The sequence below is a fragment of the Acanthochromis polyacanthus genome, chromosome 18 (assembly GCF_021347895.1).
Source record: "Acanthochromis polyacanthus isolate Apoly-LR-REF ecotype Palm Island chromosome 18, KAUST_Apoly_ChrSc, whole genome shotgun sequence".
NCBI lineage: Eukaryota > Metazoa > Chordata > Actinopteri > Pomacentridae > Acanthochromis > Acanthochromis polyacanthus.
In genome coordinates, this window is record NC_067130.1 from 35349843 (window position 1) to 35368545 (window position 18703).

The 18703-nt window shown below is 47.2% G+C and overlaps 1 protein-coding gene across 2 annotated transcripts; it reads left to right on the forward strand.

Moving 5' to 3' along the window:
- The first annotated feature begins 5069 nt into the window (after window positions 1-5069).
- ythdc1 (YTH N6-methyladenosine RNA binding protein C1) lies at window positions 5070-18317 on the forward strand. Of its 2 annotated transcripts, none has more exons than XM_051938717.1 (16): window positions 5070-5270; window positions 6231-6332; window positions 8791-9077; window positions 9156-9552; window positions 9671-9733; window positions 9833-9927; window positions 10198-10306; window positions 10396-10513; window positions 10945-11029; window positions 11100-11254; window positions 15029-15108; window positions 15482-15518; window positions 15740-15779; window positions 17158-17223; window positions 17710-17901; window positions 17990-18317. In XM_051938717.1, the coding sequence occupies exons 1-16, from the start codon at window positions 5243-5245 to the stop codon at window positions 18176-18178; spliced, it is 2043 nt and encodes a 680-aa protein (XP_051794677.1). In that variant the 5' UTR covers window positions 5070-5242; the 3' UTR covers window positions 18179-18317. The 2 variants fall into 2 exon arrangements, with proteins under 2 accessions (XP_051794677.1, XP_051794678.1); XM_051938718.1 differs by having other exon boundaries at window positions 9159-9552.
- Window positions 18318-18703: the final 386 nt, after the last annotated feature.

Here is an 18703-nt window from a genome sequence, read left to right on the forward strand (position 1 = left end):
TGAAGTTTTTCTTTATGTTTCTGTAAAAACCCATAAAACACAAACTGAACTTTTCTGAAACGTTAAAAGTGAAATTTGATAAGCTTCAGACTCTGATCCTCAGATCAGGAAGCATCAGGTGTTTGGGTTCTGTTGGTTCCGTTGGTTCGTCATCAGGTGTCTGGGTTCCGTTGGTTCGTCATCAGGTGTCTGGGTTCCGTTGGGTCGTCATCAGGTGTCTGGGTTCCGTTGGGTCGTCATCAGGTGTCTGGGTTCCGTTGGGTCGTCATCAGGTGTCTGGGTTCCGTTGGGTCGTCATCAGGTGTCTGGGTTCCGTTGGGTCGTCATCAGGTGTTTGGGTTCCGTTGGTTCTGTTGGGTCGTCATCAGGTGTTTGGGTTCCGTTGGTTCTGTTGGGTCGTCATCAGGTGTTTGGGTTCTGTTGGTTCTGTTGGTTCATCATCAGGTGTTTGGGTTCCGTTGGTTCGTTATCAGGTGTTTGGGTTCTGTTTGTTCTGTTGGTTCGTCATCAGGTGTTTGGGTTCCGTTGGGTCATCATCAGGTGTTTGGGGTCTGTTTGTTCTGTTGGGTCATCATCAGGTGTTTGGGTTCCGTTGGGTCATCATCAGATTTTTGGTTTCTGTTGGTTCATCATCAGGTGTTTGGGTTCTGTTGGGTCATCATCAGGTGTTTGGGTTCTGTTAGTTCTGTTGGGTCATCATCAGGTGTTTGGGTTCCATTGGTTCTGTTGGGTCATCATCAGGTGTTTGGGTTCCGTTGGGTCATCATCAGGTGTTTGGGTTCTGTTGGTTCTGTTGGGTCATCATCAGGTGTTTGGGTTCTGTTGGTTCTGTTGGGTCATCATCAGGTGTTTGGGTTCTGTTGGTTCGTCATCAGGTGTTTGGGTTCCGTTGGGTCATCATCAGGTGTTTGGGTTCTGTTTGTTCTGTTGGGTCATCATCAGGTGTTTGGGTTCTGTTGGTTCGTCATCAGGTGTTTGGGTTCCGTTGGGTCATCATCAGGTGTTTGGGTTCTGTTAGTTCTGTTGGGTCATCATCAGGTGTTTGGGTTCCGTTGGGTCGTCATCAGGTGTCTGGGTTCCGTTGGGTCGTCATCAGGTGTCTGGGTTCCGTTGGGTCGTCATCAGGTGTTTGGGTTCTGTTGGTTCTGTTGGGTCATCATCAGGTGTTTGGGTTCTGTTGGTTCTGTTGGTTCATCATCAGGTGTTTGGGTTCCGTTGGGTCATCATCAGGTGTTTGGGTTCTGTTTGTTCTGTTGGGTCATCATCAGGTGTTTGGGTTCTGTTGGTTCATCATCAGGTGTTTGGGTTCCGTTGGTTCATCATCAGGTGTCTGGGTTCCGTTGGGTCATCATCAGATGTTTGGGTTCTGTTGGTTCATCATCAGGTATTTGGGTTCTGTTTGTTCTGTTGGGTCATCATCAGGTGTTTGGGTTCTGTTGGTTCGTCATCCGGTGTTTGGGTTCTGTTGGGTCATCATCAGATGTTTGGGTTCCGTTGGGTCATCATCAGGTGTTTGGGTTCTGTTGGGTCATCATCAGGTGTTTGGGTTCTGTTGGTTCTGTTGGTTCATCATCAGGTGTTTGGTTTCCGTTGGTTCTTAATCAGGTGTTTGGTTTCCGTTGGTTCTTAATCAGGTGTTTGGGTTCTGTTGGTTCTGTTGGGTCATCATCAGGTGTTTGGGTTCTGTTGGTTCGTCATCAGGTGTTTGGGTTCCGTTGGTTCATCATCAGGTGTCTGGGTTCCGTTGGGTCATCATCAGGTGTTTGGGTTCTGTTGGTTCATCATCAGATGTTTGGGTTCTGTTGGTTCTGTTGGTTCATCATCAGGTGTTTGGGTTCCATTGGTTCATCACCAGGTGTTTGGGTTCTGTTGGTTCATCATCAGGTGTTTGGGTTCCATTTGTTCATCATCAGGTGTTTGGTTTCTGTTGGTTCTGTTGGGTCATCATCAGGTGTTTGGATTCTGTTGGTTCATCATCAGGTGTTTCTGTTCCGTTGGGTCATCATCAGGTGTTTGGTTTCCGTTGGTTCTTCATCAGGTGTTTGGGTTCTGTTGGGTCATCATCAGGTGTTTGGGTTCTGTTGGTTCTGTTGTGTCATCGTCAGGTGTTTGGGTTCTGTTGGTTCTGCAGATTCTTCAGCTGCCTCCAGATCAACAGTTTCAGAGGTCTTGTTCCTGGAAAGCAGAACGGTTTTATGTGAGGATGAAGTGAAGCTGCTCAGAACCTTCAGACTCTGAACAGAACCCATAAAAGTTCTAGTGTTGTCCAGAAGGAACCTCCTTTTTCAGAGTCCAGTTCCACCAGTACTGTTAGATATAATGGCTCAGCCAATAGGAATGCAGCATCTCACCTGCATGGCAGGTAGAGTGGAGAGAAACCTGGTCTGAGTGAAGACAGACCTTGGTGGTTCTGATGTTTGTGGAGGAACTTGTGGACCAGCAGGCTAGCACTAACGCTACTGACCAACATGTCCTCAACAACCTGGAAGACTCCAGATGGAGAGGACGTTCTGGAAACTTCTCCTGTTCTTCTCACCTAATTTGAGACTCTGAAGCCCAAAAACTGAACAAGCTCTTCTGACCAACCTGGAGAACCTTCAACACCTTCTGGTCTTCACCACACCCTGTTCCACACGGTCCCCTCAGCTTCACCTACAGTACAATACAAGAACTTTATTTACCGATATTTAACAGAAACAGCCCAGCAGCAAGCAGTCAACAGGTAAACAGTGAACAGGTAAACAGGTAAACAGTTAAATGGTCAACAATTAAACGGGTAAACAGTGAATAGGTAAACAGTTAACAGATAAACAGTCAACAGGTAAACAGGCGAGTGGAAGGAGACGTTCCAATCAGAGCTCAGTCTCATCAGATTTCTTTGCTTTCATAATCAGTTTCAAAGTCTAAATAACGTCCGCCAGACCAGGGGGGTATTCCACAAAGCTGGCTAAAACAGGCTGGGCTTACGCCGGTAAGCGTGGCTTGAATAAGCGGCAACTTTAATCTCAGCTGCAAGTAGTTCCACGAACGAGGCTCAGCTGTTTTTCAGAGACGCTTATTCAAGCTGCGGCTGAGCGCGCGTCCGGGGGAGATAAAAAGCCCCGACGTGTCGATCGTCGAAATGATGATATTATGTCTAAAAACAGAGCGGAGACTTTCTGTTCGGAGTTGTACGAGGACTACAGGGAGATTATCACAAGAAAAGGCAACACGGTTGATAAATAAAGCTCGAGACGCTGCCTGGCAAAGCATTGCCGACCGTTTAAATGCGTGTTTATTTTCTTTTTAATGAAGCACTTAGTCTGAGCGTACACACGCACACGTCTGAAAATTTAATTTTCAGAGGGCAAGTTTTTGACACTGATTAGGGATAACCCACAACTGCAGTGGTTGATGACTTTTTTTTCCTCACCCTGAAGTTTGTCACACTACTGTGGCCCAGAGGAGATCAATCTGATGAAATAAAGCTTTTAAAACCCATTGAAGACATTTTTTATGTGTGTATAAACATCTATATATATGAGAGAAAGAGGCTACAGCCTGGTTTTGTATAATGTGATGGTGGTTTTCACTTTTTACTCTGGTAGGCCTAATTCATGTTCTTGATGTGACAAATATATATCCACCATAGATGAATAAAGCAGCAGGTAACACCTAAAACCAAAGGAGGAATACTTTGGAAAAAAGGGGCAACTTCATGTGGAGATGTTTCATCAAACACTCAAACTTTGAATGAAAAAGCAGAAAAAAACATGTAGGCCTACAGAGGAGATGTCATTTTTATTAGAGATGATAGTGCTACTGTGGCCTACATTTAAATAAGGGAGAAGACACAAATGAGCTGTACACTAAATAGTTCTCTCATCATTTGGCCTCACCTTTGGATTCTCATCATGATCAGATTGGACCGCTGGTAAAAGGAAGGTATTCTTTATGGAAAACTGTGGCTGTTGTGTCCTGCTTATTTTAACACAATCTGTGCCTATTCCTGTTCCTGTTCGTATAGAGAATTTAATTGAATCTATAGAGCAATTCCATTTCCCCTATTACACATGATTAAAAATATCCTTACACAATCAAATGTATCTGTCAAAATGCCTAATCTTAAAATAGGTGAAGTGAAGTTTGATGAGAAAAAATGTAACAACAAAGTACTTAGAAGTGTGTTAAAAGAGAAGTTATTCCATGATATAAATAAATCAACCAAAATAAAGATAGCAGATAACGAAACTGTGTTGATGAAGACATATTGTATCTTAAGTGGCCAATTTTACCTAAAGTTAAAGAAGTTCAGTTTAAAATAATAAATAATATCTATCCTGCTGCTGAAACTCTAAGGAAAAGATTTAATTTTGAAGTTAATCCTGGTGTGTTCTGTATGACAGAACATGAAACACTGAACACTTGTTTTTTCTTGTTCTATCACACAACTTTTCTGGAAAGATGTTTACAGCTGGTTGAATATTGACTTAAACAATTCTTTGTTTAATAAGCTGCAGGTGATGTTTATATGGATGGTCTGCCAAAAAACATTTCTAAAATGGTGAACATTATTTGCATTATGGGGAAGTATCATATACATCAAAGTAAATGGAAAAACTGTAAACCCTCTATAATCTGTTTTAAAAATGATATTAAAAATTATCTGTTATCCTTCAAGATACTGTCAGAAGTAAATCAGTCTTTATGCGATTTATATGAAACCTTATTAAAGTCTCTTGTTTTCTAAGTTATAATCCTGTGTAATGGAGCCACGCTTAATCCCTTTAAGTCATTAACCCCCATTATTGTATTTATTTTGTTTTAACATTTTTTTTAAGTTAAAATGCATTTTGTTCATGTCAAGGAATGTCTTATCTACCTGTCATATTCAGAAAGCTTGCTATGTTCAGATGTAAGCAAGATTTGTAAATGGAAATGTGAGTTTATTTTCTTGTTGTTATTGGTTTTTTTGTTATATTAATTAAATTGTGGAATAAAGACCTTAAAAAAAAAACACAAAAAAAAACCTCCGCTGGTCTCTCCGTCATGCGGCTGTTCTCCAGCAGGGGGCGCTGCTTCCCGCGGCTCAGAGCAGCAGCAGCAGCAGAAGAAGAAGAAGAAGAGAACAGACGCAGTCCGCCATCTCACGGCTCCAGCTGCTGCTCTTGTTTATCTGTATTTATCTTGATTCTGATTCATTTAAAGCCTTTCTCGCCTGAACAGGTACCTGCGCGCGAGGCAGCAGCACGTCACAGTGGTGATGGCGGCCGACCGGCGTGAGGACAAAGGTAGGAGCTAGCTGCTCTTTTAGCAGCCGTTAGCTTTAGCATGTAGCTCTTTGTTCAGTTCGATCTCTGATGATCAATAATCGCTTTATCGATCAGCTGCGACTGGAGGCTGATTAGTGAGAGTTACCGGGTAACGGGTCGCTTAACAGGTGAGTTAACCGGTTAGTTAACGGGTCAGTTAGTGACCGACAGCAGCAGGTCGGAACCAGACTCACCTGGAGGTTCATCAGACATCTGGACGGAGGTTCTAGAGATGGATGGAGATCGATCAGTTCGGTGATCGATAGTAGGTCTGATCATGTTCTGAACACTGGATGTGAGGAACCACCTGGTGGATCCAGGCTGAGATGTTTGGGACCTTCTCCAGGTGAACGCTGCAGCTCATCGATTGATTGGTGTCAATCAGAGATCAATACTTCAGCTGTAGAGTGATCAGAGGCTGAACTACCATGTTAGATTATTATTATTAAGAATAATAATAATGAGTCAGCAGGTATGATGGGATGGAAGTCATAGTTTCAGAGTCACACCTGCTCGATCCCCATGGTAACTGATTAGATCATTGATCATCTATTCGTTTTTATGACAGAATATTTAATCGATAACATTAATTTCTCTTTAATGTGTCCAAAATTAAAGTGATTACAGCAGCAGAACCTTCTACCGCCATACGTGTTATTTTGTACATAGCTCTGCATTAAAATTACCTGATGACTGGAGGAGGAGTGTGATTGGTCCGTTTACTGCAGAGGAGTCACATGACGCATTAAAGTGCTTTACACTGAACAGAATGAAGAAGAACACCTGGAGAACAGAGACAGTCTGGACCTGCTCCTGAAATAACTGAAGCTTTATTGACAGTCTGCTGATGAACACAGGATGGTGTTGTAGTTCACACTGTGACCTGATGGAGGCAGTGTGGGGTTCAGGTGCGTCTCAGACAGGTGTTCTGTGTTTCAGACGGAGAACTAAACGTTCTGGAGGATCTGCTGACTGAAGCTCCAGATCAGGATGATGAACTCTACAACCCCGAGACAGAACGAGACATCAGCGACAAGAAAGGTACTGCAGTACTACGCTCTGTGCTACGCTCAGTACTACGCTCTGTGCTACGCTCAGTACTACGCTCAGTGCTACGCTCAGTACTACGCTCTGTACTACGCTCAGTGCTACGCTCTGTGCTACGCTCTGTGCTACGCTCTGTGCTACGCTCTGTGCTACGCTCTGTACTACGCTCTGTACTACGCTCAGTGCTACGCTCTGTGCTACGCTCTGTGCTACGCTCTGTGCTACGCTCTGTGCTACGCTCTGCACGACGCTCTGCACGACGCTCTGCACTACGCTCAGCGCTACGCTCTGCGCTACGCTCAGTGCTACGCTCTGTGCTACGCTCTGTGCTACGCTCAGTACTACGCTCTGTACTACGCTCTGTACTACGCTCAGTGCTACGCTCTGTGCTACGCTCTGTGCTACGCTCTGTGCTACGCTCTGCGCTACGCTCTGCGCTACGCTCTGCGCTACGCTCTGCGCTACGCTCTGTACTACGCTCTGCACTACGCTCTGTACTACGCTCTGTACTACGCTCTGTACTACGCTCTGTACTACGCTCAGTACTACGCTCAGTACTACGCTCTGTACTACGCTCTGTACTACGCTCTGTACTACGCTCTGTACTACGCTCAGCGCTACGCTCTGCGCTACGCTCTGCGCTACGCTCTGCGCTACGCTCTGCGCTACGCTCTGCGCTACGCTCTGCGCTACGCTCTGCGCTACGCTCTGCGCTACGCTCTGCACTACGCTCTGTACTACGCTCAGTGCTACGCTCAGTGCTACGCTCTGTGCTACGCTCTGTGCTACGCTCTGTGCTACGCTCTGTACTACGCTCTGTACTACGCTCTGTACTACGCTCAGTGCTACGCTCTGTACTACGCTCTGTACTACGCTCAGTGCTACGCTCTGTACTACGCTCTGCACTACGCTCAGTACTACGCTCTGTGCTACGCTCTGTGCTACGCTCTGTGCTACGCTCTGTGCTACGCTCAGCACGACGCTCTGCACTACGCTCAGCACTACGCTCAGCACTACGCTCTGCACTACGCTCAGCACTACGCTCAGCACTACGCTCTGTACTACGCTCTGTACTACGCTCTGTACTACGCTCTGTACTACGCTCAGTGCTACGCTCTGTGCTACGCTCTGCGCTACGCTCTGTGCTACGCTCTGCGCTACGCTCTGCGCTACGCTCTGCGCTACGCTCTGCGCTACGCTCTGCACTACGCTCTGTACTACGCTCAGTGCTACGCTCAGTGCTACGCTCTGTGCTACGCTCTGTGCTACGCTCTGTGCTACGCTCTGTACTACGCTCTGTACTACGCTCTGTACTACGCTCAGTGCTACGCTCTGTACTACGCTCTGTACTACGCTCAGTGCTACGCTCTGTACTACGCTCTGCACTACGCTCAGTACTACGCTCTGTGCTACGCTCTGTGCTACGCTCTGTGCTACGCTCTGTGCTACGCTCAGCACGACGCTCTGCACTACGCTCAGCACTACGCTCAGCACTACGCTCTGCACTACGCTCAGCACTACGCTCAGCACTACGCTCTGTACTACGCTCTGTACTACGCTCTGTACTACGCTCTGTACTACGCTCAGTGCTACGCTCAGTGCTACGCTCTGCGCTACGCTCAGCGCTACGCTCAGTGCTACGCTCTGTGCTACGCTCTGTGCTACGCTCTGTGCTACGCTCTGTGCTACGCTCTGTACTACGCTCTGCACTACGCTCAGTACTACGCTCTGTGCTACGCTCTGTGCTACGCTCTGTGCTACGCTCAGTACGACGCTCTGCACTACGCTCTGCACTACGCTCTGTACTACGCTCTGTACTACGCTCTGTACTACGCTCAGTACTACGCTCTGTACTACGCTCTGTACTACGCTCTGTACTACGCTCAGTACTACGCTCAGTACTACGCTCTGTACTACGCTCTGTACTACGCTCTGTACTACGCTCTGTACTACGCTCAGCGCTACGCTCTGTGCTACGCTCTGTGCTACGCTCTGTGCTACGCTCTGCGCTACGCTCTGCGCTACGCTCTGCGCTACGCTCTGTGCTACGCTCTGTGCTACGCTCAGTGCTACGCTCTGTACGACGCTCTGCACTACGCTCAGCACTACGCTCAGCACTACGCTCAGCACTACGCTCAGCACTCCGCTCAGCACTCCGCTCAGCACTCCGCTCAGCACTCCGCTCTGTACTACGCTCTGTACTACGCTCTGTACTACGCTCTGTAATGCCGGTCCTACAGACAGTACTATAGGTACTTCAGACAGTACTACAGACTATTATAGACAGTAATACAGGTACTACAAATAGTACTACACATACTACAGACAGTATTACATAGAGTCCTACAGGTACTAAAGATAGTCGTACAGATACTACAAACAGTACTATAGGTACTACAGACAGTACTACAGACAGTACTGCAGGTACTAAACCCTGATCTGTGTCTGTCAGGAACAAAGAGGAAGAGCGAGCGCTCCGACAGCCAGGATCTGAAGAGGCTCCGCCCCTCTTCGAGCCACGCCCCCTCCAGGTCGTCCTCCACCAATAAGAGAGGCCCGGGGCCCCCCCTGTCGTCCTCTAAGAAGGCGTCGAGCCCTCGCGGTCGCCACGCTGCCGCCTACCGCCATGAGTACTACGAGGAGCGTAAGGGGCGGCGTGGGCCCCGGGAGGCGACCAGGAGCCGAGGAGACGACAGCCGGAGGAGAGAATCCCAGAGAGGCTTGGAGGGTCTGAGCCAGGTACGGTACACTTCACTGCCCGCCAACCAATCAGCCATAGGACTGTGAGCTAATCAGATTCACTTCCTGTTTATCCAGAAGCTCCGGCATGACGAGCGGCGGGCCAGCCCCTCCCCCCATGAGGAGGGCAACCAATCAGAGGAGGAGGCAGCGGCGGAGTACGGCTCGGAGCCGGCGTCAGGAAGCTCCTCCCCCGCCGCCTCGCACATCGAGGATGAAGACGAGGACGATCAGGAGGACGAAGAGGAGGACGACGAGGAGGAGGGTATGGAGGAGGAAGACGAGGAGGAGGAGGAAGAGGAGGAGGAGGGAGAGAAGGAGGAGGAGGATGAGGAGGATGAATACGAACGGCGAGGAGGTGACGGAAACGACTACGACACCCGCAGCGAGGCCGGAGACTCACGCTCCGCCTCCTCCGTCAGCTTCTCTGATGAAGGCGAGTCAGCGCGCTCTGGCTCCGCCTCCGAGGCCTCAGGTAACCATGATGACCAGCTACAACCAATCAGCTGTTCAGTTACAGAGAAGCATTAACCTTTATGACTGTAGCGTGTTTGGACGAGATCAAACACAAACATGAGCTTTTATTTTGACAGGCTCAGAGAAGAAGCGGGAGAAGCTGTCGTCGTCGGTTCGAGCCGTTCGTAAAGGGATGGAGAGTAAGGAGGCCCAAAACAGAATCCTTCTGCTGTCGATCCACAGCGTGTTTACCGAAGTACCAGAGTAATCAGATTACATCCTCTGAATCTCCATTTCAGATCCGACCAGCAAGCTGCGCTACATCCTGCGAGATGCTCGCTTCTTCCTCATCAAAAGCAACAACCACGAGAACGTCTCGCTGGCCAAAGCAAAGGTACGCCGCCGCTTCATGTTCTTCCCATGTTGTTCCTGTGTTCTACCTGTTTGCTTCCCGTTTGGTTCTTGTGTTGTTGCCTTATTCCCTTATTCCTGTGTTGTCCCCATGTTGTTCCGTGTTGTTACTTGTTGTACCCACGTTGTTCCGTGTTGTTCCCGTGTTGTTCTTGTGTTGTTCCGGTGTTTTTTCATGTTTTTCCATGTTATTCCCGTGTTGTTTGGGTCATGGTGTGATGATGCCACTGCTGATGTCATGTTGTCTGTACAGGGCGTTTGGTCGACGCTGCCGGTCAACGAGAAGAAGCTGAACGCAGCGTTCCGCTCGGCTCGGAGCGTCGTCCTCGTCTTCTCTGTGAGGGAGAGTGGAAAGTTCCAAGGTACAGTTAGGAAGTTCTGCTTTAACGTTCCGTTCTGTCAGTACTTTATAAACTCTAGTTTACCTGGCGGTCCTCCACCTTCTTCACAGGTTTTGCTCGTCTGGCATCAGAGTCTCATCACGGCGGCTCTCCGATCCACTGGGTTCTTCCTGCCGGGATGAATGCTAAGATGCTGGGTGGAGTCTTCAAGATCGACTGGCTCTGCAGGTAAGCATGTTCCACATAAACTACGTACGATCAATTGATTAAGGTCAATAACGGTTTGTGTCCTGAAGTCGTCTTCATCTTGATTTGCTGCTAACGGATCTTCCAGCATTATTAGTGATCGGTTCATCTGTGGCTGCTAGCCCTTAGCATCTCATTAGCCGCTGAGACAAGTCAAAGTTAATTTGACCTTAGAAACAACTTACAGATCCAGATAGCATTAGCTGCAGGCTAAAAGGCACAACTAATCTCTTAGTGTTAGCATTAGCCTAGCACTGCCCCAACAGGTGAATTATTCAGGTGTTTCCAGGTGAATCTGATCAAACAGCTGCTAACTGGAGCTGCTACAGTCTGATAATTCATACGTGTTTATAAACCCGAAGTGTAGTTGGCGCCCCCTGCTGGTGATTTGACTCAGATGTTGTGTTCCACAGGAGGGAGCTCCCGTTCATAAAGACTGCCCACCTGTCCAACCCCTGGAACGAACACAAGCCGGTGAAGATTGGACGAGACGGACAGGTGGGTCTTCTTCTGTGGTAGTTTGAGGACGTGTCGCCTGTTGGGTGGTTGACCTCTGTACTTCTTTCAGGAGATCCAGCCGGACATCGGAGCTCAGCTCTGCGCCTTGTTCCCATTGGACGAGAGCGTGGATATCCACCAGGTGGCTCGCCGTGTTCGTCACAAACGCCGGACACCGTCGGAGCCGCGACCCCGAGGCAGACCGCCACAGCGAGAGCCGGGAAGGTTAGCCAATCACCAAGCTCCTCCTCCCGCTTCCTGTTCTTCTTCTTCTGCTGCGGCAACCACAGCGCCACCTACAGGACGACGGAGATGGTCACTGGCCGGCGGCTAGCCGTCATGGTTGTTGTTTTCCAGTTTGGAGCTTCGAACGGAGCGACGCCACGTTCTGCGTCGGTGGTCAAAGTCTTTCCGGTGTCAGGCAGGAAATAGAAATCCTCGTTAGGTTCCCAGAGGCTCAGACCACTGCTCAAGATTAGATTTAATTCTTTATCAGGTTAGAGCTGAGCAACGAGGAGTTCAGATTATTTTAATTTATCCATATTTAAATCAGTTACAGGAAAGTGAAGTTTAAACTTTGTTGCTGCTAAATTTCTCCTTTAAGCTCTTTGTCTTTGCAGGATTTTGATACTTCGAAGGTTAAAATCTAAAAGTTTGGTAGCTGGACTGGATTAAAGCCACAGCAGCACTGGACTGATGCTAGAGAGAGGGGCGGGGCTTCTGGACAATCCAATCACAGGGTGTGGTATCATGGGGTGGGGCCTGTGGACTGTCCAATCAAAAGGTTTGATATGTTGGGGGCGGGGCCTCTGGACTGTATCCAATCAGCAGGTGTGGTATACTGGAGGGCTGGGCCTCTGGACTGTCCAATCAGAAAGTATAGCATGTTGGGGGAGGGCCTCAGGACTATCCAATCAGACGGTGTGGTATGTTGGGGCGGAGCTTCTGGACTGTCCAATCAGGAGGTGTGGTGTTGCTGAAATCAGGTAAATTCAGGTGAAGGACTGTAACAGCCGGTTGGACTGACAGAATGAGCCACGAGGACACTGAGGACGGGCAGCTACGACGCAGCCACTAAACACCAGGCTGTCTGAGGGGGCGGGGCTGGGCTCAGAGGGCGGGTCTTTGTGTATTGATTGACAGGACTGCACCATCATCATCATCACCCCTCACCCTTTCAGAATAAGAGGGTTTATAAAAAAGGACTGAGGAGAAAAACTGTTGTTAATAATCAGAGTGTTGCCCCTCCCTCATTACATCAGAAGCGGTATGTTGTCTCTTCACAGGCTTCTTCTTCTTCTTTGTTTTTATTGTTATGTGTGTGTGAAGCAACATTTTGTTTACGGCCACTGAAGGGTTTTAAAACAGCCACTTACATTCAGACGGTCCAGAACCACAGACTAGAACCTGTAGAACCTCAGGACCAGCATACAACATCATTCAGACAGCAGATGAGCCATGATGCCGACGTAGATAGATCCAGAACTGAGAGGGTTCTGCTGTTCTCAGCTCATCTAGAACCATGTTCATCAGTTGGACTGACTGGAATCACAGCTGGACTCACTGAGTTTCTACTTTGGATGCTGAATTTTAAATAGTTGATCAGAGGAAACATCCTGCTGTTATACCAAGAAGTAATGAAATTAATTTAAAGTGGTACAACTTAGAATCTTTGAGTGTTTAAGGGATATTTGACAGAGTTTCAGTTACTGTTGTTGGATACTGTATGATTGATTATCAGAGAATCTCAGTAGGACCAGTATATTCTAGAACCAGTATACTGTAGGACCAGTGTACTGTAGGACCAGTATACTGTAGGACCAGTATACTGTAGGACCAGTATATTCTAGAACCAGTATACTGTAGGACCAGTATACTGTAGGACCAGTATATTCTAGAACCAGTATACTGTAGGACCAGTATATTCTAGAACCAGTATACTGTAGGACCAGTATATTCTAGAACCAGTATACTGTAGGACCAGTATATTCTAGAACCAGTATACTGTAGGACCAGTATACTGTAGGACCAGTGTATTCTAGGACCAGTATACTGTAGGACCAGTATATTCTAGAACCAGTATACTGTAGGACCAGTATACTGTAGGACCAGTATACTGTAGGACCAGTATACTGTAGGACCAGTATATTCTAGAACCAGTATACTGTAGGACCAGTATACTGTAGGACCAGTATATTCTAGAACCAGTATACTGTAGGACCAGTATACTGTAGGACCAGTATATTCTAGAACCAGTATACTGTAGGACCAGTATATTCTAGAACCAGTATACTGTAGGACCAGTATATTCTAGAACCAGTATACTGTAGGACCAGTATACTGTAGGACCAGTATACTGTAGGACCAGTGCACTGTAGGACCAGTATACTGTAGGACCAGTATATTCTAGAACCAGTATATTCTAGAACCAGTATACTGTAGGACCAGTATACTGTAGGACCAGTGTATTCTAGAACCAGTATACTGTAGGACCAGTGTATTCTAGGACCAGTATACTGTAGGACCAGTGCACTGTAGGACCAGTATACTGTAGGACCAGTATATTCTAGAACCAGTATATTCTAGAACCAGTATACTGTAGGACCAGTATACTGTAGAACCAGTATATTCTAGAACCAGTATACTGTAGGACCAGTATATTCTAGAACCAGTATACTGTAGGACCAGTATACTGTAGGACCAGTATACTGTAGGACCAGTATATTCTAGAACCAGTATACTGTAGGACCAGTGCACTGTAGGACCAGTATATTCTAGAACCAGTATACTGTTGGGCCAGTATACTGTAGGACCAGTATATTCTAGGACCAGTATGTTCTAGGACCAGTATACTGTAGGACCAGTATACTGTAGGACCAGTATATTCTAGGACCAGTATACTGTAGGACCAGTATATTCTAGAACCAGTATATTCTAGAACCAGTATACTGTAGGACCAGTATATTCCAGAACCAGTATACTGTAGGACCAGTATATTCTAGAACCAGTATATTCTAGAACCAGTATACTGTAGGACCAGTATATTCTAGAACCAGTATACTGTTGGGCCAGTATACTGTAGGACCAGTATATTCTAGGACCAGTATGTTCTAGGACCAGTATACTGTAGGACCAGTATACTGTAGGACCAGTATATTCTAGGACCAGTATACTGTAGGACCAGTATACTGTAGGACCAGTATACTGTAGGACCAGTATATTCTAGGACCAGTATATTCTAGGACCAGTATATTCTAGGACCAGTATATTCTAGGACCAGTATACTGTAGGACCAGTATATTCTAGGACCAGTATATTCTAAGACCAGTATACTGTAGGACCAGTATATTCTAGAACCAGTATACTGTAGGACCAGTGCACTGTAGGACCAGTATATTCTAGAACCAGTATACTGTAGGACCAGTATATTCTAGAACCAGTATATTCTAGAACCAGTATACTGTAGGACCAGTATATTCTAGAACCAGTATACTGTTGGGCCAGTATACTGTAGGACCAGTATATTCTAGGACCAGTATGTTCTAGGACCAGTATACTGTAGGACCAGTATACTGTAGGACCAGTATATTCTAGGACCAGTATACTGTAGGACCAGTATATTCTAGGACCAGTATACTGTAGGACCAGTATATTCTAGGACCAGTATGTTCTAGAACCAGTATACTGTAGGACCAGTATACTGTAGGACCAGTATATTCTAGGACCAGTATACTGTAGGACCAGTATACTGTAGGACCAGTATATTCTAGGACCAGTATATTCTAAGACCAGTATACTGTAGGACTGACATTTCTTTCATGTGGACTGTGACATGAAGAATGACACCTGTAGACACCTGTAAACCCTTCAGGTGAAGTTCTGGGTTTTCCTACTTGTGTTGAAGTTTGACCTCAGTGTGTATTAATGTGTGTATGTGTGTGTGTGTGTGTGTGTATCTGTGTGCATGTGTGTGTCTTACCTGTGCACTTTTTTACGTAGGCGTCGACCTGAAGAGTACGACATCCACGGCAGGAAGCGGCCGCGAGCCGATGGTCCACCCGACTTCAGCCAGCGAGCAGGTTGTTGCTGACTGTTTATTCTCACCTCACACTCTGTACACTGAAACAGGTAGACTGAACATGTGGAGGGTACACCTGAATCTGAAACAGGTAGACTGAACATGTGGAGGGTACACCTGAATCTGAAACAGGTAGACTATCAGGTTAGTTCAGTCAGGTTGTCTGTGTTCGCTGACTCAGCTCCAGATAATCAGTCAGTGATCAGCAGCTGTGCAGCATCCGTTACCATGGTGATCTGATTGTGCAGCATCCGTTACCATGGTAATCCAACAGGTTAGAACAGACCCACCTTGGTAACACCGTTTCTGACTGTAGGTAGCATTGTTCTGACTGACAGGTGAAACTTCCTAAACACACTTTGTTTTACCTGCAGGCTTCATTCAGGACCTTCGGAACCAGCCAGTGGACAGGTGAGACGCTGCATCACTTACCTGGAAGTAGGCGGAGCCACGCAGACTGAAAACTGGCAGCTTTTGTTTGGAATGTTTTAAAAAGTCTGGAAACTTGTCGACTTCATGTTTCTGTGAAAAGAAACAGTTAAAATATTTCATGTTGAACTTTAGACTGAATTTAGCTTTTGTAGAATCTTAAATACTTTGACAAAATCTGATATGAACTCATTTTGTTTCAGACGATTTTCCAGCGTGAGACGAGACGTTTTTCTCAACGGGGTGAGTCAAGGCATGTTAGCTTAGCTTCATGAAGCAGGTAGCTATATGTAGCACATAGCATGCTGACTTTATTTAGCACATAGCATGTTCCCTTCATTTTGCACATAGCATGTTACCTTCAATTAGCACATAGTCCGGTGTACCCAGAACTCACCTTTCAGAAAATCGGGGTCAGGTTCTACGTCCACCAGGCAGCAGGCAGGAGCGGACGTCTAGGCACACCGCCCTATAGTGGTGTAGACTAGCTGTGGGGACATGGAATGTCACCTCTCTGGTGGGGAAGGAACCTGAGCTGATGGAGGTGGAGCAATACCGGCAAGATATATTTGGGCTCACCTCCACACACAGCAATGGTTCTGGAAACAGAATCCTGGAGAGGGGTTGGACTCTCCTTTTCTGGAGTTGCCCTGGGTGAGAGGTTCTGGATTGGTGTGGGGAAACTCAGAGCCCCCGCCTGAGAACCACTTTGTTGGAGTTCTCCCTGGAGAACCAGAGGGTCTCCTCTCTGAGGATAAACTGATTGTTGTCTGTTCCTGTGAACCGAACAGCAGGTCAGAGTATTCGACCTTCTTGGAGTCTCTGGGTGGTTCCTGGAAAGGCTACCACCTGGAGACTCCATAGTTCTCTTGGAGGACTTCAACGCTCACATGGGCAACGATGGAGAAACCTGGAGGAAGTGGTTGGGAGGAACGGCCCGATCTGAACCCAAGTGGTGTTCTGTTATTGGACTTCTGTGTTAGTCATAGACTGGACATAACAAAAACACCATGTTGGAGCAGAAGGTTCTCATAGGCGTACCTGGTACCAGAACACCTTAGGTCTAAGATCTCAGTTTACCATCCATCTACGTTCCAACCCTCACCTATGATCATCAGAGATCATGGATACAAGCGTCTGAAATGAGCTTCCTCTGTAAGGTGTCTGGGCTCAGCCTCAGAGATAGGAGGAGAAGATCAGACATCTGGAGGGAGCTCAGAGTAGAGCTGCTGATCCTTCACCTCTGAAGGAACCAGTGGAGATGGTTTGGACATCTGATTCAGATCCTCCAGGGAGACTTCCTTTGGAGGTTTTCTGAACACGTCCTCCTGGGAGGAGACCCCGAGGTAGAACCAGAACCCTCTGGAGGGATTATATATCTCATCTGGCCTGAGAACACCTCAGGATCCCCCAGGAAGAGCTGGAAAGTGTTGCTGGAATGACCTGATTCATCTGCTGACTCCAAGACCCTATGGATGGATGGATGGTGGATGGATGGATGATGGATGGATGTTAGCTTCATTTAGCACATAGCATGCTAGCTTTGTTTGCTTCATGTGTCCCTGTGTTCAGTCAGTGAGCTGTTAGCTTCATAGTTTTTACCTGTGTTTACCTGTTCCAGTCCTATAATGACTACATGAGGGATTACCACCACAGCGTCGGTCCTCCAGCTCCCTGGCAGACTCTGGTACGGATCTGTTACTGATGTTATTGATCCGCGACTGATGTTATTTATCTGTTACTGATGTTATCGATCCGCTACTGATGTTATTTATCTGTTTCTGATGTTATTGATCCTGCTACTGATGTTATTGATCCGCTACTGATGTTATCGATCCGCTACTGATGTTATTTATCTGTTTCTGATGTTATCGATCCTGCTACTGATGTTATTGATCCTGCTACTGATGTTATTGATCCTGCTACTGATCGTTCAGTCTGTAGTTAACAGCTTTAATGCTGCTGCTTAGTTCTTGATCAATATGCTTGATTGGTTTGAATCAGCTCAGTGTGATGTTAATGTTTATTGATCACTGATTACAATAAATGAATTGATCATGATGAGCTGTAGTACCGGGCTGCTCCTCCAGGTGGAGCCTCTTCCTGTAGAATGTTCTGCTGATCAGGACATATTGATCGTTCTCAACTAATGATGTCATGTGTGTGTCATCAGGCGGCGTATCCCGGTGTGGAGCAGCCTCCGACCCACCACCCCCCCTACTACCACCACAGCCACCCCCCGCCCCCCCCTCACCAGGCCTACCACCACCACCACCACCCCCCCCTGCCGCCACACGAGGCTCCACCCCCTCGTTTCAGAGACAAGCAGCGCGTCCCGCAGCACCGCGCCTTCACCTCCAGCCCAGTAGGACACTCTGACCTGATCAATGCTCTGATCAATGCTCTGATTGGTCCGTCATCATCTCACTGCCTGTTGTTTTCCCATCATGTAGCATGACTACGACATGCGTGTGGACGACTTCCTGCGGCGGACTCAGGCGGTGGTGAGCAGCCGGAGGGAGCGCGAGCGGCAGCGTGAACGGGAGAGAGGTGGACCTCGTCGTGACCGGGAGAGAGAGAGAGTGAGGGACCGAGACCGAGAGAGAGAGAGGGACAAGGAGAGGGGGCGGTACCGCAGGTGACCTGATGATGTCACATCATGTCAGCAGAGATTCGACTGGTTTCCTGCTTTTGTTCAAAATTATGAGTAATAAATGACCTATGTGATGATGTCATCAGTTTTTATGTGAATAAAGTAAAAAAAAAAATCACACAAACTAATTCTTTGGTCAAAACTTTATTTTAATGGGGACATGCGTGTCACTTTTGATCATGCTAAAAACACATGAAGGATCTTGACAGGGCAGCTGCAGACTTCATTTCCCAGTGGAAATGAAGTCCAACATCTGCTTGTCCAACATCAGGGAGAATTCTGGGAAATGCGGTTTGTTACCTCGAAGGACAGTGGCCTGCTGAGCACCAGTATTATGGGATGTGTCCTGGTGTGATCAGTATCATGGGATGTATGGATGTGGTTCTGGTTTAACCCTTTAAGGTCCTTCTAGGTCCCTGTAATGTTGGTAAGAGGTCAGGACTATTGGAGACGATGGACGGAGACACCAGGACCATCTGGAGACCCCTGGGTGGACGTAGATGTGTTCTAGTTC